At 47.9% G+C, this 22,125-nt stretch overlaps 1 protein-coding gene across 1 annotated transcript; it reads left to right on the forward strand.

Annotated features, from left to right (window-relative positions):
- Positions 1-4,483: 4,483 nt before the first annotated feature.
- LOC116520196 (SLAM family member 6-like) lies at positions 4,484-21,046 on the forward strand. The gene is made up of 4 exons (XM_032234344.1): positions 4,484-4,840; positions 4,998-5,073; positions 19,798-20,121; positions 20,769-21,046. Exons 1-4 carry the CDS (start codon positions 4,484-4,486, stop codon positions 21,044-21,046), a joined length of 1,035 nt encoding a protein of 344 aa, XP_032090235.1.
- The last annotated feature ends 1,079 nt before the right edge of the window (positions 21,047-22,125 follow it).

Raw genomic sequence — 22,125 nt, forward strand, 5'->3', positions numbered from 1 at the left:
TAGAAGCTGGACTAGAATTCAACACGAATGACGCTGGAAGGAAAGTCACCATATTTCAGTTATTGCTCCAAAGTCCTTCAGTGATCTTTCAGGAGTGATCCAGGAGTGGAACTCACCTTTTAGGGTAAGAATTCATCAAACCTACAGCAGAATTTAAACTCACGGCTCCTGGTGATTGGTCCAAAGTCTCTCAGCCGCCTATCCTGGGGATTCCAGGAAGAGAACTGAACCTAATGCAGGAAGAGATTTCACCCTCTTTTAGTTACTTGCCCAAAGTTGGAATGGGACTGTTCACCTCGTACCCGTGTCCACCCCCAGGGTTCCTCCCCCAGCCATTAACCCCTATCATTTCTCCTCTGTTGAAACCACCCTAGCTGTACGCCCTGGCCAATGGGCCCCAGCCTCTTCAGCCCCAGACCCTTCCTCAAGGCCCATTAGGCCAAATACTGCTAACTCTGGGCTTTGGGGCTCAGGATACAGTTCACTGCCAGCCAATAGGAAGAAGGGAAGGGAGAAAGAGAGAGGGAGGGAGGGAGAAAGGGTTCTGTGTTTCCTCTCTGGGGGGTTGTTTCTCTGCCCAGTCGACTCGGTCTGAGCTAGAAAAACTTTTGTATTTCCCCTCCTTTCCGCAAATCAACAGCATCCTGCTGCGCTTTCCAAATTAACCTGTTTTGCTGTCTGTGAGATATCCTGGTGGTCCCCTTTCCACTTACAAACTGGCAAATTCACCTGCTCCCCAAAGACGGAAATGGTGCGTAGAACTAATATAAGGAACATTCCATCAATTCCATGAGGACATAACTGGGATATTAATATTTAAATTTGATACTTTAACATAATCACTATCTCAATGTAGTAGAATACCAATTTGAGAGAGCCTGAATGTGTGGAAACATGGTGAACTCTTAATAATACACATTTAAGCCTCTGGCCTGCTCACTTTCAAGGTGATGCACAGGTGGGGTGCTGAGCAGAACTGAATGGGAAATAGGAAGCTTCTCTTGCAAATTAACTACTCAGAAGAACTTTCTTCCAACCACAATGCCAGCTACACCTGTTATATAGATGAATAACATATTCCCAAATATTTGAGGAATAATTACAATAGGACTGGGGTTCCTTCCCATAGAAGGGAAAGGAGAAGAAGAATTTGAACTCACCGCCTCCTGGATTTTGGCCCAAAGTCTCTCAGCCACCTATCATGGGGATTCCTGGAGGAGAACGGTCCATGCCTAATGCAGGAAGAGATGTCACCATTTTTTAGTTACTTCCCCAAAGTCATTCAACTCTCTGTTTTGAAGGCTGAAGGAGAGGAACTCACCTTTTCGGGCAAGAATTCATCAAATCTACATCAGAATTAGAACTGACCACTTCCTGGTGATTGGTCCAAAGTCTCTCAGCCACCGATCATGAGGATTCCTGGAGAGGAATGGTCCATGCCTAATGCAGGAAGAGATTTCAATATTTTTTAGTTACTTCCTCAAAGTCATTCATGTGTCTGTTTTGAAGGCTGAACGAGTGGAACTCACCTTTTCAGGCAAGAATTCATCAAATCCCCATCACACACACACACACACACACACACACACACATAGCATGTATCAATGGTGAAATTCAAAACTTTCCTCTACTGGTTCTGTGGGCGTGGCTTGGAGGGGGCGTGGCTTGGCGGCCATGTGACTGGGGTGGGCGTGGCTGCACAACTGACTCCCACGCAATGCAAAAGCAGCTGGACTTCACTCAAAATGTCCCCTGCAACGAGCAGGAACCCCGCAGACCATCAGGCACAGCTGATTGTCCCACAACTGCTGCTTGGAACTCCTTTTCCCCCCTTTCTGAAGCATTTCCCCACTGCCAGTTCAGGCCAAGGATCCCGTTCCACCCCTGGGATACATGGACAGGCACACAGGGCTATATAAAGAAACACACCCAGGGAATCCGGGAGAGGCTTAGGACGACTAGGGAATTCTGGGATTTGAAGTCTACCCCTTGTCAAGCAGGCCGTCTGGGGGATTCTGGGACGCCCCCCCCCCAAAGCCTGGCCTTCCCCATCCCTCAGCCTCAAAGAAAGGGAAGGGGAGTCCTCCAGCTTCAACCTGAGCGGCTACGGAAACTATTTGGCAGGGATTGTCAGTGGGGTCTCTTCAAAAACCCACCACAGAATTTTGCATTGAAATAAGAACACATTGACAAAATAGGAAAGAAGGGAAGGAAGGAAGGAAGGAAGGAAGGAAGGAAGGAAGGAAGGAAGGAAGGAAAGAAGGAAGGAAGGAAGGAAGGAAGGAAGGAAGGAAGGAAGGAAGGAAGGGAGGAATGAAATTGTAGGGACGGAAGAGGTCTTCTAGTCCACCCTTCTGCCCAACCTCATAGAATCATAGAATCTAGGGCAGGAGGGGACCTTGGAGCTCTTCTAGTCCACTCCCCACCCCGCATCCTGCCCAAGTTCATAGAAGCATAGACTTGTAGAGATGGAAGGGGCCTTGAAGGTCTTCTACTCCATCCCTCTGCTCAAGTTACTGTTGGCAACAGTAAAAATATTGGGTTTCTGTCTGGATGGTCTCTTGTGACGAGCTGATGGACAGAGAATGGAAGCAGTGAACTTCCTCCCATATTTGAGCATACCGGGGGTTGTAACTCTAAATAGATACCTATCACCCCAGCTCAGCTGACAAGGAGTCGAACTCTGTGGCTTAATGGTTAAGACCTCTGCCTAAGATGCAATACAACACAGGTTCGAATCCCAGTAAGGGTATGGCTAGCTGATGAGAGCTAAATAGCTTGAAATAGATCTATACTAGTCTCCCTTTATTTATTTATCAGCACAAATACAACATAAATATATATCATCATATATATATGATTTAAAATATATAACTTGATATGAATTGTAGGTGATGAACTGTGGAAGGGAATGCACGAAGGTTTTTTGTAACCAATTGACACACTTTCTACAATTTGTAATGGAAGATGATTTTGTGGTGTTTTTTGTGTTTTATTTGTTTGTGTTTATTCAAAAATAAAGAAATTCTTTTTTAAAAAAAAGGTCATCACTGAATGTCCATTGCAGTTTCAGTCCCACATCCAGTCCTGAATCTTGGCTCAAAGCATCCGACACTGCTCCACCCAGGGCTCTGTCTAACTCTGGTGCAACCTGCTTCTCCAAAACAGAAGATTGGACAACGTATCTTCAATAGGGGATGCATTTACCACCACCCGCATCCAGGCACCTAGCACATTTGAATTGTGAGCCGCCCTGAGTCCCCTTCGGGGGGAAAAGGTTGGCATATAAATATAATAAAATCAAAATCAATCAATCAACATTCCTTGTCATTCTGGTCAACCATTAGGATGGTGACATATGTAAGAGCAGAGAGAATCTTCTGTATTTCTCTACATCCGGAAGATTAGATTGGTCCCAAGCACCTGTATAACGCAAAGCCAGATTCAGCCAACTCAAAAGGAGCAGCTGCTCCATGTAGAATCACCCAGTAAGAACATATTTCCATTTTGAGCCCAACTCCATTGCAGTAGGAGAAAGACACAGGATGATTGATTGATTGATTGATTGATTGATTGATTGATTGAATGAATGAATGAATGAATGAATGAATGAATGAATGAATGAATGAATCTTCCAGGCAACCTTCTCCTTTTGAATCCTCCAATCTACTCCACATGAAGGTCCCTTGGATTTCTGCCTTCTGGTGTTTCCTGTTTCCTAAAGCTCAACCATCTTCTTTGTTCTCTTCTAGCAGCTGGAGGAGGGAGGCCGACAGACACCCAAAGGAACCCACCACCATTGGATCCTACTGACAGAGGTGAGTCCTCAGGTGAGTCTCCCTCCTGCCTCTTAGCATATCCATGGTCTTCCTTGGTAGCTTTGAAGAGGAGCCGTTGAGACAGGGACACTTCTGCAGGCCACCCATGAACTCTATTACCAATGTGGCTAGTGGGGGGGGCTCACAGGGTGGCCTCAGGCCTATTCCATGCCCCGGTGGCCACCCCATGCCTTCCTCTCCTGCACCTCAACTGCTCCTCCATCTCCTTTTGCCGCTGCTTTGCCTGGACCCAGAAGAGACCATGTTTTTTGTTTAATTTCAGGACGTCAGCCAGAGCTCCAGCATGGGATTCTACTTTGAGGCATTCTTGCTATCGGCTGCCACAGTAACGAGGGAGGGGGGCATGGCGTTTGGGTTGGGGAAGTGAGCTGGTGAGATGTGAACTCTCAAGAATAACTGTGCTGCTGAGTGGAGTTGTTTACATCCAGTCAAGGCCAACCGTCCTGGGACTCCAGATGGGCAGAATACCCGAGGAAGAGCTTCACATGACACTATGTGGGACATTGACTGGGGTCGAGGGAGGGGCTTGCATGCGCGAGGATCAGAATGGCGGCCAGGGCTCCTTCGTCGCAGAAGGCTTGACGGAAAAAAGCTTCAGGAGCCCGTGGAGTCAGCCTTTTACCGCCTTGCCAGGGTCCCCCGGGATGATAGGAAGTCGGAGGACCTGTACGGGCCATGAATGGAGCGAAACCAACGCCTTTTGCCGTTCGCGGGCTTTAGACCTTGCCGGTGAGCGCAACGGCCGCAGCGGCAGCGGCCGCATGGACATGGTGGGAGCGGAGGCGACGGAGGGCGTTCCGCGGCGGCTTCGGCGGCCTCGGCAGCGGCTGGGCACCCTTGGCGGCGAGTATAGCGGTCTCACGGTGGCACTGGGAGCGGAGACGATTGAGGGCGTTTCGCGGCGGCCTCAGCAACGGCGGGGCTTTTCGGCCCCTTTTCTACCAGCTCTGAAGCCTGGCGAACAGCTTGGTGGACAGCTCGGAGAGCTTGGGGAATTTATGGTAACTCTGACTGGGCTGATTATTCATCATCGTTGTTTAGAGTTGGGGATTTCAAATGGGGGCTTGGTCCGGCCTTGGCGAAGCGGGCGGCTGATTGGGTGTGCCGTAGCTGGAGCCTTTTCCGGATGCCCCCCCCCCTCCTCCATATTGAACTCAGCTTTACAGCGATACCATTGCTTTCAACAACATTGCTCCCCTTACCAATACTGTCCCTTCTACCAACGCTGTTACTGGTACTGTTACTACTCTTTCCAGCAACATAACCCCCTGTTCCAGCATTGTTTCCTTTACCAACGCTGCCTTATTCTTCGACGCTGCTCTTTCCATCAACGCTGCCTTTTTACCAACACTGGTTCCCTCCCGCCTCGGACTCTGCTTATCAGATCTCCCACACCTATAGACCTAGGCCCTGTGTGCCTGTCTGTCTTAGCCCTGACTATTACTATCATTACTACTGGTGCCTATCCCCAGAAGGAAACTGTGGTCTGGGCTGTGGATGGACAGTTGATGGCAACAAACTGAACTCGCATTTTAAAACTTTTTAATCAATTGCGCAACTACTTTAACTTTCACTCTTTTCTTTCATCTTTTTTTCTTCTTTCTTTGTATGGGCTATGCATGAGGTTCGTATGAGATGAATGAATGTCCCACTTTTATGATTATATTGTTGTAAATTTTGTGTTTTTTAACTATTACGTGGGGACTGTTTGGGGGAGTGTATGAGTATGTGTGATTCGGAGGACCTGCCGGGGGTTGCGGGGGCTATAGGGGTGGTTGAGGGGACCAGAGACACGGGAGAGGGTCGGGGTATTGCGGTCATAACAGGGAGGGGCAGATACGGCGGGGACTTCAGGGCAGGCCATTACCGGGGAAGGAGGGTTCGCTACATCACAGAGATCCCTCCTTCCGGCCCTGGGAGTCCCACTCCGAGACCAGATGGCGTAAGTAGTCAGGACCCTGGTCTCAGGCTGTTGTCGCTAAATGCCAGGTCTGTCGTCCATAAAGCTCCTCTCGTCCGGGACTTAATTTTAGACGAGAGGGCAGACCTGGCATGTATTACTGAAACCTGGCTGGGCCCAGAGGGAGGAGTCCCCCTTGTAGAGCTGTGCCCAGAAGGATTTCAGGTGCTGCATCAGCCGAGAGCCCAGGGAAGGGGCGGGGGTGTGGCCGCCGTCATCCGGGAGTCGTTAGTTCCTCGTAGGGTCCCTGCTCCGGAGATTGTCGGGTGTGAGTCTTTGCTGTTAAAGTTGGACCTCAAGGGTCAAGTGGGGTTGCTGCTAACGTACCTGCCTCCCAACAGCGTTGCAGCAGCCCTCCCCTCGCTCCTCGAGTCGGTAGCCGAGCTGGCAGTTGAGTTCCCTAGGCTGATGGTCCTGGGGGACTTTAACTTGCCATCGCTCGGTGAAAACTCTGATGGGGCGCAGGAGTTCATGGCTTCCATGACAGCCATGGGCTTGACCCAAGTAATTCGAGGCCCAACCCATTCAGCGGGACACATGCTTGACCTTGTATTTCTCTCGGAGCAGTGGATTTACGATCTTGGTCTGAGGGGGAGCGACATCATACCCCTGTCGTGGTCAGACCACTGCCTACTGAGGCTCGACTTCCGGAGGCCAAACCCTCACTGTAGGGAGGAGGAACCGACCAGGTGGTTCCGCCCCAGGCGCCTTATGGAGCCATCAAGGTTCCAGACAGAGCTTGGGGTTATTCCTGACACTTTCGCCCACAGTCCGGTGGAGACTCTGGCTGCTGCGTGGCACTTGGCAGCGTCAGAGGCCCTCGACCGGATTGCGCCACTGCGGCTCCTCCGAGGCGGCGGATCCCGGAGACCCCCTTGGTTTACTGAGGAGCTCCGGGAGATGAAGCGCCGGAGGAGATGCCTAGAGCACCGTTGGAGGTCCGATAAGTCCGAATCGAACCGAGCAATGGTAACCACCTGCACCAGGGAATATACTAGGGCACTTAGGTCAGCAAAAAGATCACACATAGCCACCCTGGTTGCATCCGCTGAGTCCCGCCCAGCCGCCCTGTTCAGGATAACCCGCTCCCTGTTGAACAAAAGGGAGACGGGGGAACCCCTGCAGGGCAGAGCTGAAGAATATGCCCAATTCTTAGCGGACAAAATTGCTCGGTTTCGGTCGGACTTGGACTCCACACCTGCAGTTCCAGCCGAGGCACAGGGGGATCAAGTAGAACAGCTCTGGGTTGAGTTTCAGGACGTTACCCCCGGGGATGTGGACAAGGCCATGAGAGCTGTAAGTTCCTCCACCTGTGCTCTGGATCCGTGTCCCTCATGGCTGGTTGTTAACTGCAGTGAGGTGACACGAGGCTGGATCCAGGCGGTTGTAACCGCCTCCCTTCGGGAGGGGAACTTCCCCGCCGCACTGAAAGCGGCGGTGGTGAGACCCCTCCTGAAGAAACCATCCTTGGATCCAGCTGTCCTCAATAGTTATCGCCCGGTCTCCAACCTTCCCTTCTTGGGGAAGGTTGTTGAGAAGGTGGTGGCCTTCCAGCTCCAACGGTCCTTGGAGGAAGCAAACTATCTAGACCCCTTCCAGTCAGGCTTCAGACCCGGTTACAGCACAGAAACCGCGTTGGTCGCATTGATGGATGATCTTTGGAGAGCCAGAGATGAAGGACATCCCTCCATCCTGGTCCTCCTTGACCTCTCAGCGGCTTTCGATACCATCGACCATGGTATCCTTCTGCGACGACTGCGGGAGGTGGGAGTGGGAGGCACCGTGCTACGGTGGTTCTCCTCCTACCTCTCGGACAGGTCGCAGTCGGTGTTAGTGGGAGGGGAGAGATCGTCCCCAAGGCCCCTAAATTATGGGGTGCCGCAGGGTTCGGTCTTATCCCCCCTACTATTCAACATCTACATGAAACCGCTGGGAGAGATCATCCGCAGGCACGGGATTAGATACCATCAATATGCGGACGATACTCAACTGTATCTGTCCGCCCCGTGCCAAATCAATGAAGCGGTTGACGTGATGGGCCGGGGTCTTGAGGCCGTTATGGACTGGATGAGGGTTAACAAGCTTGTGCTCAACCCAGAAAAGACCGAGTGGCTGTTGTGTTTCCCTCCCAAAGATTTGGCAAACATTCCAACACTCAGGCTGGGGGGTCAAATTCTACACCCCTCAGAGAGGGTTCGCAACTTGGGAGTCCTCCTGGATCCACAGCTGTCATTCGACCACCATTTAACGGCTGTGACCAAGGGGGCATTCGCCCAGGTACGCCTGGTGCGCCAGTTGCGACCCTACCTGGACCGGGAGGCCCTCACAACAGTCACTCGGGCCCTTGTGATCTCTAGGCTGGAATACTGCAATGTGCTCTACATGGGGCTGCCCTTGAGGAGCATCCGGCGACTTCAGCTAGTGCAGAACGCAGCCGCGCGAGTGATTGCGGGTGCCCCCCGATTCACCCGCATAACACCTATCCTCCGCGAGCTGCGCTGGCTACCTGTCGATCTCCGGATGCGCTTCAAGGTGCTATTAATCACCCATAAAGCCCTACATGGCAGTGGATCTGGATACTTGAGAGACCGCCTTCCGCCAATTACCTCCCTACGACCTATAAGATCCCATAGATTAGGCCTCCTCCGCATTCCATCGGCCAGCCAGTGTCGGCTGGCAACTACAAGGAGGAGGGCCTTCTCAGCAGTAGCCCCGACCCTTTGGAACGAGCTCCCCGTGGAGATTCGTACCCTCTCCACCGTCCAGGCCTTCCGCATAGCCTTGAAGAACTGGCTCGCCCGTCAGGCCTGGGGATAAGAATTGCTACCCCGCCCGAATGATGAATGAATGTTGCTTACTATTTTTATTATATGTTGTTGTCTTAATATTGTATTCCCCTCTCCCTGGTTTTCTGTGAGCCACCCTGAGTCCCCTCAGGGAAAAGGGCGGCCTACAAATGCTAATAAACCACTAAACCACTAAACCACTACTCAGGAAGGGACCATGGGGGGAGGGATTTGGGAAAACTCTCAATCTGTAACGTTCGTGTATTTTGAATCAGATCCTGCCTTGCTTTCACTGTTATCATTTCAGGCTCAGCAAAAGGACCTCTTCTCTACATCAGTGGAGGTGTGTGTGTGTGTGTGTTTGTGTGTGTGTGTGTGTGTGTGTGTGTGTGTGTGTTCTTTCTTGGATTTTGAATGGAGGCAGGCCTGACATTAGGCAAGATCTCCTTAATCAGCCAATCTGGAGACCCCTGTCTACCGACAGGGCTGAACACACAACGCTGAATTTGACGTGCTGAATTCCTAAGGTTCCCCCACTGGGAGTAAAATACAGAGGGGATCCCAAAGCCCTGGGATTCTTCTTCCCAGCTCAAGTCTGGAATCACACGCAGGAGTATGGAGAGGACTTCTCATCAGAGGCAGCCAAAGTGAGATGTGTCGCCATGGCCCTGGGAGGGGCTGTTGTAGACTGGATGGTCACGCTCCCCAACAATAATGCCCCCCCAGCTAAGAGATTACCACCACTTTAAGACGACGCTCTGCAGACCCCCTAGACCTGAACCCAAGGCTAGGACCAGGATGAAGAGCATCAACCAGGGCGGAGGCCAGGGGCAGGATACACCCAGGAGTTTCGTGAGCTGGCCTGCCACATGCATGGCTCGCCCCCAGAGGCCCTGATGGCGTGCTAGAAAGATGGGCTTAAAGGGGAAGTCTATCAAGGCTGCATCTCCTGAGGGGCCCCTGGGGACCTCCAGCACTGGTATGTGTTGGCAGACAAGGTGGAGATCCATCTGGCTGTTGCAGAAAATGACAGGCTTTAGACTTCTCAGGCTACAGGAAAAGTTTATTTGGCAGCCAGGTTCAGAAAGCGAGCCCATGGCTTAGCATTGCAAGTTCTGAACAATCTTCATTATCGAAGCACGCGTTCTTATACATCCTCAAAAGCATTGCAACACAGAAATATTTAACTCATTTCTTATTGGTTATTTTGGGGGGAAAGCCTTATAAGTAGATGAGAGTCTTACATCTCCTTTTGTCATAGGTACTGAGTACGAATCTCTAAGCGAACTTTAGCTGACCCTTGTGGTCTAACTCTGCGGTTAGGCACACTTTCTGTTCCTTTGCAAGCTGCAACTCTGCCTATGTGGCTTTTTAATATAGAAGTAAAGGGGACCCGAGAGGCTGTCCAGCCTGACCCAGTAGGCTTCACACTTAATGTCCCAATCTCACTTTACATCCTACGTTATGGCTAGAGACCAGCCCTGTGGAAACCACGGCTGGAGCCAGCCTCCCCAGAAGCCCTGAAAGCTGCCAAAGACTGTCCGGCAGCCAAACTGAGGTCAAATTCAGTCCCGACACAGCAGACCATAGTTCCAGGAAGGAGCGTATGAGCTGGTGGGGGGAGGGAAGCCTCCGAGGGCCTCCACGCTGGGAGGAAATCAGCTGCAGACAGCAGAGACCCAGAAGAAGAAGAAGGAGAAGGAGGAGGAGGAGGAGGAGGAGGAGGAGGAGGAGGAGGAGGAGGAGGAGGAGAAGAAGAAGAAGAAGAAGAAGAAGAAGAAGAAGAACAACAACAACAACAACAACAACAACCTGAAGAGCTTGCAGAACTGAAAGCAGCTCACACGACCACAGCTTTTACGGTGTTCAAAATTGTACGATAATTGTAGGTACAGAGAAATTCCTGCAGGCTTGGGAAGCCAAAAAAGTTTGAGTTCAGCTTGGAGTAGGAAAGAAATAAGCTGTTTTTCTTTACAGAAACCAGCAAGGATTTTTGGGATAATTAGGAAACATTGGGCAGAATGGGGAAGTTGAATGCTTGCAAATTGAAACTTTTGATCGTTTGTGTGGGTGGGTGGGTAAGGGGGGTTAAAAGAACAATCAATACAATAGAACTGGGACAATGGTCTTGTTGGGCATCTCTTTTGGATGAAATTTCTCCCTGCAGTTCAGCAACCATTGGTAACACTATCTGAAGACACTTTTCCTTGTAATTTGGTCAAGAAGCAAAATTGATCCCATCCAGAGTATTCATGGGAACATCTGTCTGCAGAGCCCCAATGGAACCACAAATCGAAAGAAATTGGAAGCATGAAGGGCTTTGTGTTGAAAAGTGAAAATGAAGATTTTTAAAGCTACGGCAATTTTCTTGGCAACAGAACTGAGAAAAGTGACTTTTGACCTGATTTCACACTTATAAACAGTTGTAGCACCCCCGCAGTCATGTGATTAAAATTCAGATTCCACTCCAGAATAGAATAAGAGAGTTGGAAGGAGACTTGGAGGTCTTCTAGTCCAACCCACTTCTCAGTCAGGAAACCCAGTACCATTTCAGACAAATGTTTATCCAATCTCTTCTTGAAAACCTCCAGTGTTTGAGCATTCACAACTTCTGGAGGAAAGTCATTCCACTGATTAATTGTTCTCACTGTCAGGAAATTTCTCTTCAGTTCTAGGTTGCTTCTCTCCTTGATTAGTTTTCACCCACTGCTTCTTGTAAATGTCTTCAGGTGCTTTGGAGAATACATTGACTCCCTCTTCTCTGTGTCAACTGTCTCATATTTATGACGGTCGCAGTGTCCAAGGGTCATGTGATCCCCCTTTTGTGACCTTTTGACAAGCAAAGTCAATGGGGAAGCCAGATTCCCTTCGGCAATCTCAACCGATGTTTGGCAAGGCCTGAAGGAGTTGCCATAGTGACACCAGAACACCTCACTGGACAATGTGAGGAAAGAAGTCATTAATTAGAGAAAAACTGTTAGAGTTCTGTTTGCTTCATGCATGACAAAATGATGTACTCAATAAAGTGATGCTTAAAGAGATCTGATCACTTCAACTTGCTGGTTTGGTTGGGTTCATCAGTCAGAAAACCTGACAACCAGAACTTCTGGGATCTTCTAGAAGGTATTGTTTATGGTCTAATTTTGTAAGCTGCCCAGAATATAAGAATAACATTACTCTATATAAGCTGAATAAATAAATGAATTGCACAAAACAAATTGCAAACACAGTAATAAGAGGGCTGCACAATTTTGCATCTGTGATGTTTCTCACACCAAAGAGGCCGTCCTTGTATATTTAGCAGAAGTTTGTCTAGACTTCTCTTCACTTCTTGTTCAAACACCGGCCACCAACATGCCCCACAAGAACATCCTTGGCTTGTGGTTATCACTCGTTCTCTTTGGAGCTGGTAAGTTGTGTCTCTTTTACTTATGTTTCTAGCTTTAGTTTCAAACCAGGACTGAAATTTGGGGCTCAAAACATGGTTTGTTTCCTTGACTATAACTTGGATCATTACTGGAATAGATACAAAACTCTGGAGGAACTTGGAGTCCATTGAAAACTGCTGAGTTGGGGAAGATTTTTAAGAAAAAGGCAGATAAGATTGAAAATACAAATTTTATAATAAGAGATGGACAATATTTTCCCCTCTTTTCTTTGAAAAACGTAAGAAACATAAAGATGATGCCATTATCTGTCTGTTCATATGGGTGTGTTATTATACTCGACAATACAGATTTAATTAGCAGGAATAAAAACCGAATTTCAGACAAAATGTATTAATAATGGAAGTCCAGAACACATAAGTAAAATTGGCAAAATCCCAAATAATTTTTCAATCAATATGGTAGGAAGATTGTATAGAATCTTCTAGATATGGGAAAGACATTAAAAGATGGGATTTAAATCAAGAACCAACAAACCAAGAACCAACTTGGTAAAATTTTAATGAGAACGGACAAAAAATTGATTAAAAATACATAATTACTTATTGACTTATAAAATGGAGGAAGAGCAAGTCAAAGAAACAAAGATTGTATGGCCAATTTTTTTTTATTATAATATAGAATTAGAGAAATGGTAAAAACTTGGGGACATTTATACATTGACTATGGCTTTGGCATACAAAGAGAATCTTTACAAAATCTTTTACAGGTAGCATTTACTGCCGGCAAGACTGGCAAAAAAAAATGTTTAGCAATCTTTCTGCCAAATGCTGGAAATACAAGCAATCCCCAGGTACTTACTATCATATGTGGTGGCCGTGCATTAAAGCAAGAAAACTTAAACATTGGGAGAAAATACATACCTGGCTGGGAAAGATTCTTCAACAGAATATCGATCTGAAACCAGAAATAAGTTTGTTGGGCATAATGCCCGGAGGGTTATGATAAAGGGACCACATATTTAATTTTATATATACTAAGAGCAGCAAGGATCATATTTGCAAAATACAGGAAAAATGACAACACCCCACCAGGTGAAGATGTAATTCAAAAAAAAATTAGACTGTGCTGAAATGGACAGACTAACTCTAAAAATAAAAGATAAAGAAGACACAGAATATTATTTGATTTGGAATCGATTTTATGAGAGGTTAGAGACAAGAGGTAGAAATTAGAGAAAGAAAGACTATGAATGTTTGTATTAAAAAAAGTTTATAACTACAATTATTACAAGTAACAAAAATGTAATTAAGTCAATGTAAAAAGAAAGTTAGTTCATTAAAACTACTTGGTTATAGGATTATTATTGTCATTAATACATGTGTTATTATATAATTATTATTGGTTTATGTGTTAATATTTATTATTATTATTATTTTTTCACTGGTCTTTCTTTTTGCAAATGCAAACATCCCGACAATATACTGTATTCAATATACTGGATGAATAAAATGTTTAGAAAAAATCTTTGTAGCCTCTGAGATCTCAAACACATTGTAAGAGCTCCTCTCCTAACTTAAGAAAATGAAGACTCTTGAATTTGCAATTAGCAGAAGTGGGAAAGGAAGGAAACCAGTTGTAAAATATCAAGTTCTCACAGGCACTGCTAATAAATGGACTCCAAGCCCCCTCCCCCTCCTCCCAATTGAGTGGCAGTATCACTTTTAGGCACCTGACACACATATAACCTAAAATATCTATTCACTTAATTTCCTAAATATTTCGTGTTTTACTGTTTTTCAGAGCAAAGCCCTACTGATTTGTAAGGACAGGCCGTGTATATTTTAATAATTATACAAAGGAACATAACTTCTGCTTATGTCTTTCTCTTTCAAAACCACAGTCTGGGTTAGAAAATACATACATACTTTCATAATATCCAAGAGCAATTTACAGTTTGAAATATGTTTTGCTAAGTCCTCGCAGTTGCAACTGGTCAGCAGGAGCGAGAGCGGTGCCCATTGGCTATGGCAGAGGCAGGAGATTATGGCCACCAGATTGGTCACCCGTGTCAATTTCCACATTGCATGCTGCACCCTCGATTAAGACTGTTAGATGAATCGTGTGTTTGCTGTTGTGTGTTGTGGAAGCACTGCTGACCAATCATTCCTGGTCAGCTGAGTCACAGCTGACAGCGAAAGAGTCCTCTCGGGGTCTTCCTGCTCTCCTGTTGGCCCACTGGAGCGATCAGATGGCTAGTCCGCAGATGGCAGTGTTGCTCGGCAAATGTTGGCTAAGCGGCCCTTCTCTCCGCACATCCTGCAGATGGCTGCCTTATATTTGCACTGAGCTCTGAAGTGGCTCCCACCACAGCCCAGGCCCCCTCCCTGAGGAGATTTAGCAGAGTAACCTAAACGACTGCCTGGGTTTTGAGGCGGCTGACCTCGTCATCTTCTGCCATCTCGTTCACATCTTTTGTGTCCTGTTGGTTCACCAGGACTGATTTGGTGGCGGGAACTCCAACTGACTGAACTCTCTGCATTTCTGCCGGGGACCTGTCCGACATCCCTGGTGCTCAGGCTTCGTCCATGTCGATCTGTAGGATGAGCTCTGAGTGGGCAAGCAATCGGCGCTGAAGCCTCATGTATCTCAGCCCACAGACCATCTGCTCTAGTAGCGCCTCATTGAGGTTTCAGAACTCGCAGCAGATGGTCGCTGTTCAGAGGGCGCCATGTATTGATTGATGGTTTCCCCATCCCTTTGAGGGCATTGTCTAAACCAGTGGTAGTCAACCTAGTCCCTACCGCCTTCTAGTGGGCATTCCAGCTTTCATGGTGGGCGGTAGGGGTTTGCTGTAACTCTGCTTTATAAATTTTATAAAGTTACTTCCCTACTTTATAAAATCACCATTACTGTGGAACTGATGGGCAGTTAGAAAATTGTAATACTACCAGAAATAAAAAAGTGGGCGGTAGGTATAAAAAGGTTGACTACCCCGGTCTAAACACATGTCTCCAGGCGATCCGTGAGGGAGCTGGGCCATAATGGTTCTTCAGCTTCACAATGAGTGTGTCCCGTGGAATGGCATAGGAAGGCATTGGGGCTGACAGGGCTCGAGCCGTATTGAACATCTCCAGACCACAAGAGCTCAAAAAAACAGCCCCTTTTTCAGTCACTCGACAGATCTGTGAAATCGTTGGCCTGTAAGAAACATTCAAACCACTCCAAATAAGCTTCCCATGACTCATTTGCTGGGCTAAACACCACGAAACTGGGAATCGTGACCATCCTAACTGGATCGGCTCGTATGAGGAGACCATTATGGTCCCGACAGAATGGTGAGAATTACTAAAGCTCTACAACAAAATCAGAATCTTTCAGAATAACAAATCCTATTGAAAGGAATCAGCTTTTGTGAGTGGCTCCCAACTTTAACACTCACAATGGACTAAATAGACTGAGATAGGATTTAATCAAAGTGTCAGCCCTGAAGCAAGGCAGAAGAAGGGAAAGGGAAGGGAAAAGTAGATAGCTGGAGTTTTGTAGTCAAGACAAACAAGTTTCCTGTGGGAACCAAGGACATACCGACAGGTGCCTGAGAGAGAGGAGTAGTGGAGTAACCAAGCAACCAGCCAGCACCTCAATTGGACAATGCGACTGATGACTTGGGGGAAGGGGGAACTTTCACTTTTTAATTAATTGAAAACCACCGGAACTTTCAGAGTCAATTTTCAGTAGTTGTGCCAATATCTCCAATAAAACTGTTCTTTGAGGAATGTACCGGCCTTAGGGTTCTGCTTCCTATGGGTGTACTGCTTGGAAATACTGACATTAAACCAACTCTCCTAATTCTCCACTCCAACCAGAGCTGCTCTCTTGAGTCCTGAGACCTACTGCTCATCCGGTTTACTGAGGGAACAGGAAGACTCAGGGAAGACTGCAGAGATGGAGAAGAAGAAGAGAAAGCTGAAGGCACTAGCATTGCCCCCTGGAGAGCCTGAAGACCCCCATGGAGAGCCAGCAGGTGGTAGAAGTGGTGGTGGAGATCACCTGGAAAATGACCCAGCTGAAGGTCCACACACCTGACTACCAGAGGTCTGCACCAGGCAGAGGAGGACTTCAGATGCCAAGGTTCAGTCCAGGAGGGACCTCCCAGTGAGCTCAACGAGGGAATTGGTGACCACAGTTCTCCAGTGAAGAGCGAAGGGACTGCTGGACCTGAATGAGTTGGGGGACTGGAGATACTGGATGGCATTTCACAGGCAGACCTTGGAGGGACTAGTGGAGAGGTTCAACCGAACGAGTCTCAAACACCTGGGGCAAACAAACGGGCCTGAACGGACAAGAGTGATCATGAGCCAATCTACCCTGAGGTTCCCTCCCCAACAGGACAAGGCTTCTGCTTCAGCAGTTTTTAGGCCTGGCATGGCCGGACAAATGGGCCCCCACCATTTGGTGGGAAGGATGTAACAGAAAGCTGAGACTGGGAGTGGGCCCTCCCCTCCCTCCCAGTGCTGCTGCGGGGAAAGCTGTCCAGTAGATGAATGGCATTGAGTGAAGCGAGAGAGTTGCAGCTACATCTGAGCCACTCCCAGACACTCCCCAGGTCCCAAAAGAATACCAGGACCCAGTAGGGGTATTTAGTGAAGAGACGTGTAATACCCCACCCACACCACAGACTGCCATAGAATTGGAACCTGGGGAGAAATTACCTAAGCCGAAGATGTACTCCATGACCCCCAAAGAGATGAGAGAGTACATCTACATGAACCTAGCCTGGGGATTCATTCAACCACCAAATCCAGAATGGCTGCCCCAGTCCTCTTTAAAGTAAAAAAAAAAAGACAAGTTGATGAGGCTAAGCATGGAGTTTACAAGAATAAACTCTGTTTGCATTGAAAATACATACCCACTCCCCCTCCTGACAGTGACGTGCGGTGAGGTTCATGGCCAGTGAGGCAAGCTGGCAAAAGCCGCCCTATGTCTGCCAGTGCTGGGGCTTCAGTGGGGCTTTCCGAAAGCCCCGCCAAAGCCCCGCCACTGTGTCCACCATAGAGTGGGATGCATCCCGCTCTATGGCGGACTCAGCGCCGGGACTTTAAAGCCCTGCCGCCGGGGCCCTGCCGCCACAGTGAACCACTGCTCACCTCAAACATAAGCGAGATCAACACGGAGAGCACCAGGCAGTAGCCGATGTCAGCGTGGTTGTGGATGAGAAACTCCTGGCTGAAGAGCGGGTGGCTCTTTGCCCACCTGCGGAACGCCATGGGCGGTAGGGACGTAAGCAAGCGCTCAAAGGGAAAAAAGAAAAAGCAATGTTTCCAGGTCTCAACCTCCAACTTCCAAGTGGCAGTGAAACTTCTTTTCCCTCTAAGATTACTACCCTCTTTATATTCCTTTTATATCTTCTTTATGTTTCAGGCTTAGAAGAAACAAAATTCTTAAATGAAACAAAATAAAAAGAAAGAATCCATACCAATCAGTATTGTAGAAATAAAGGAAAAGATTTAATCTATAGGAAAAAGAAATAGAAGAAGAAAATCTGATACTTTCACTTTAAAAAGTAAAAAATGTTCACAAAACTTCTATCAATGGAAAAAAAAAAAAAAAGATAACACACTGTCCAATAATGCTTAATTTCGCCGCTTATTTCCTTTACCAGTTTAATTTAACTTCAATCTTTTTTGGGCAGTCTTTTATAAAAATAAGCTTTCCTCACCAGATGGACACACTTTCTCTTTCCGCTTTCCTTCTGTTGCAGAGCTGTCCCAACTTCAGCAGCTTGAGCCTGTGTTTATTGCCGCTGGCTTGAAGAGATTCTCTGGATTCAATCAGGGACTTTGCGATGTCCCTGAGATCAGCAAGACATACTCTTCCCTGTCACCTTCTCTTCGGGATGGTTTAGGTGTAAATGGACCGTCCAGCGGCAAAAGTGTCGACTGTGATCTTGGAGATCCGAGGTCGCACATCATACCGTCGTGATGTCAGCCCCTTTCACAGGTCGCGGAATTCTTTGATGCATTCAGCCACCATTCGGCGTCCTTGCCTGATGTGCCTGATGCTATCTCTGGCCTTTTGGTCAGATAGGGGGTCTTCCGTCTCAAGGCCATCATAAAGCAGTTGAAGTTTCAAAGATCTGGGGTGTCGGCATTGGGGAGAGTCACCATTCAGCTTTTAAACTTTTAAAAGTATGCTGGTACTATTTTATATCTTGGGGTTTAAATTCTAGGAATTCTATGCTTTTTCAGATTCTCAATTTTCCAGGAGCATAAAATTTGTAGAGTTGGGAAGGACCATGAGGATCATCTAGTCCATCAAAACTATTCCAAGGCCCCTACCTTGCTATTTCCACTCTGATTGTAGGGGGGGAAATGGTAAGCCAATAACAGGGGCATCCTGTGAGGGGATTGGTGACAATTTGCTGCAGGCAATTATACTTCGCCAACTTGCTATGGTCAACTTGCCATGGGACAACTCACCAGTCAACTCATCCTGGGACAACTCGCTGAAGGACAGGAGCTACACTAATATCAAGGAAATGGTGGAATAGAATCATTCAAGAAAGAATGCAAAAGGAGGGACGAGTTGAAAAATGGATGACAAAAATTAAAATAAAATTAATTTTTGTTTATTTCAAATAATTAAATTTTATTGTGAAATAGTCCCACAGCCAGTTGCCCCTGGTGAGTTGGCCACAGCAAGTTGGCTGTGGCAAGTTGTCCCATGCCACAGGTGGGGTTCCAGGAGACCAGCCTGGTAGCAGAAAGAGGCTAAACCCAAGCAAAGCTTCCAATGATCACTCAGGTGTTCTCCAGAAGAGTCCTTCCTGTGCCCTGGTCATCCTGAGGCTTGGCGGACTGTTGAGTCTCTCTGGTGGTGCAGATCCTCTGTCAGCCTCTGCTTTGCTGTTGCTTCGGCTGCCATGAAACGGGGAGGGAGGGCATGGTATTTGGGAGGGGTTACTCATTGTGCTGGAGGAAGATTCTGGAGCTCAACTGCCTGTCGGACTACGCATGCGTAGGGGATTCCCGCCTAGACTAACGGCACCGACATTCCATCTTCATGATGCCTTTTGAAGTTATCTCACACCTGACACTTGGGAGAATTATGATTGGACTGTAGCTGTGAGGCCAAGGGGTGGGGAATGGGCTATTCTATATATCAATCGCTTTCACACCTAAATAATCAGACTTCGCTTCGCTATGCCTTTAATCATTTATAATTAGTAAAAGTACACTTGATTTCTACTCGTGGAGTCACGTGGTCTTCTTTCCTAATTATCTAATGGAGAGGATCTGACAGTAAGCGAAGTCTGATTATTTAGGCGCGAAAGCGATTGATATATAGAATAACCCATTCCCCACCCCTTGGCCTCACAGCTACAGTCCAATCATAATTCTCCCAAGTGTCAGGTGTGAGATAACTTCAAAAGGCATCACGAAGATGGAATGTCGGTGCCCTTAGTCCAGGCGGGAATCTCCTACGCATGCGTAATCCGATAGGCAGCTGAGCTCCAGAATCTTCCTCCAGCACAATTAGTAACCCCTCCCAAATACCATGCCCTCACTCCCCATTTCATGGCAGCCGAAGCAACAGCAAAGCAGAGGCTGACATCCTCCTTTTAAGCAGGCTCAGCTCCCGCATGGGACATTTGAACCCCATTTGCTACTCTATGAAAGAAAGGCCATTGCCCAGAGAGCCCTCATCATGTCTTCTATCTTGAAGCCATTCTGTCCTTGCTCAGAAAAGGCTTCCAGGGCCAGAAATGGGATGCATAGAAGGTCTCTTCTGACCCAACTTTGAAGGATTCCTCTTTCTTCTTGCAGGAACGTTTGGAGCAGAAGAACTGATTGGCATTCTGGGGGAGTCTGTCACATTCCAAGTGAAGACCTCTCCACCATTTGAAACAATTTCCTTGAATAAAATTATCAATAGCAATGCTATAAATGTTGCTTTGGTGACCTTCAAGAAGCTGCCATGTGACTTCTTGTTCCTCCGCCCAGACTTTCAAAAGCGACTGAACATCTCCAGTGACTGCAGAAATTTACATCTTGGCCCTCTAGAGAAAGAGGACACTGGCACATACAGTGTAGAAATTTTTTTACCAACTGAAAGGACAGCGGTCGAGTCCTTTGATCTGCGAGTTTTTAGTAAGTATCCCAGCCACAAATTCCTGGAATCTCTCCTTTGCCCAGGAAGATTTGGAGAGGTGGGGGAGATTTCTGTTGGAGGATGGAGGGCTATTAGAAGCTGAAATCAAGCAATATCTTGCACCCTTGGAAGGAGGTCTATGGGGGTCCATCACAGTTCCCTTCAGGCTCCCCTGCCCATGGGGCACAGGCTGGACTGGATCAGGCCAAAAGTGGATTCCCATGAGGATGAAGAGAGAGGCAGGTGGGCTTTGAGGCTGGAATCTCCAGTCAGTTCAGGATCCTCTTTGTGGATCTGGTGGGACTGGCTGGACCCACAAACTCTTTGGGGAAGAGTCAGGGGGTCCTTGAGGGTCTGAGCCTGGAGCCTCATCCTCTTGCCCTCAATCCATGGCTTGGTATAAACAGGGCTTCGAGGAAGGCAGAGGATGAAGGGTACCTCCCCCCACAAATGGTGGGCCTCTCTCTTCACAATGAGTGTCCCATGTGAGAGGGGAGAAATTCATTGTCAGAGAAATGAGTGACACATATTTTTCCTGCTGTCATTCATGCAAAACTATTCATTGACTCTCAACTGTTGCTGCTTGGCCTTCCTCCTTGGCCTTCTGCTCTTTCACAAATGGTGTCTCTCCATCTCTCCTGCCAAGAACGTTTGGTGGACTATGAGCTGAAAGTGACCTGCACTCCTGAGGGGACTGGAAACAGAACCTGGCAGCTGACTTGCTCTACAGGGACCTGGGAAGACAGAGTGAACATCAGCTGGACCTCATCTGCCCAGAGCACAGGTCCTACCCCTGGGAGCTCTGTGATCCGGTTTGTCCCCCAGGAGTTCAAGGCAACATGCAGAGCAGAAAACCCTGTTAGCCAGGCATCCAGGACAGTCTCCTTAAAGGAAGTTTGTTCAGGTAAGTTTTTCTCCTCTTAAAAGAGCCCGTGAGACCAAAGATGAATCTGAGATTCTCTGGAATGGTATAAGGTCTCCTGATGGAGGAGGGGTCTCAAACTCAATTTCATTGTGGGCCATGTAGGGGTGAAATCCAGCCGGTTCTGACAGGTTATGGAGAACCAGTAGTGGAAATTTTGAGTAGTTCGGAGAACCGGTAAATGCCACCTCTGTCTGCCCCCCCCCCCATCTATTCTATGCCTCCGGAGACCCAGCTGATGGGGAGGGAATGGGGATTTTGCAGTATCCTTCCCCTGTCATGCCCACCAAGCCACGCCTACAGAACCACTAGTAAAAATGTTGAATTTCACCACTGGGGCCGCATCAGGGCTGTAGTTGACCTTGAGGGCCAGGTGGGCATGGCTGACTGGGTGGGCGTGTCCATCTTGATTCCACTCCCCAAATTGCTGGCATGTTTCCTCTTCACATTGGGTAGACTGGGCCAAAGTGCCATCGGCCAGCCCCTTACATCTTCCAGGACAGTCCCACAGGCCGGTTCCAAAGACATCACGGGTCGAATCCTGCCCACAGACCTTGTGTTTGACAGCCCCCATGGGGTTGGACTAGGAGACCCCCAAGAAGACATAGAAAATCTTCCAACTCTGTTATGCTGTTACATTTAGCCGAGAGACCAAAGTTTCTGGAGAAAGTAGATCTTCCCATGCAGAAGAACCATGGGATTTGGAAAGGGGTTGAGCTACAACCAACAATCCAGAAATATGTTGGCATTCCAAATAGCACCCAAAATTAAATCAGAGTCTGTGGCAAAGTATTGCTCAAAGTTCCAATTTATGAAGAGAGCCATGTTGGCACATCTGGGAAAACCCACATCTGAAAGCTTCCCGGTTTTCCCCACCCAGTTGAACGTTCAAGATCTTTCCCCCACACCCATAAGTCCATCCCATGGTCCCATCTCCCACTGCCATGCTGGCACTTCCACCCACCCAGTTCCAGTCAGGTGTAGAGACCACTCTTCCCTCTAAGGTGCGCGGCTGCGCGGCCGCGCACATGGCAAGAAACCCCCGCGCAGAGGTTTCTAACTGCCGCGCAGAGGTTTCTTT

Source organism: Thamnophis elegans, chromosome 17 (assembly GCF_009769535.1).
Source record: "Thamnophis elegans isolate rThaEle1 chromosome 17, rThaEle1.pri, whole genome shotgun sequence".
NCBI classification, from domain to species: Eukaryota; Metazoa; Chordata; class Lepidosauria; order Squamata; family Colubridae; genus Thamnophis; species Thamnophis elegans.

Excerpts from the sequence above, each read along its gene's own strand:
- LOC116520196 (XM_032234344.1), top strand. The coding sequence starts at position 4,484 with ATGATAGGAAGTCGGAGGACCTGTACGGGCCATGAATGGAGCGAAACC. Across the intron at positions 4,841-4,997 it reads GAGAGCTTGGGGAATTTATG|CTTTACAGCGATACCATTGC; the intron begins GTAACTCTGACT and ends TATTGAACTCAG. Across the intron at positions 20,122-20,768 it reads CTTTGATCTGCGAGTTTTTA|AACGTTTGGTGGACTATGAG; the intron begins GTAAGTATCCCA and ends TCTCCTGCCAAG.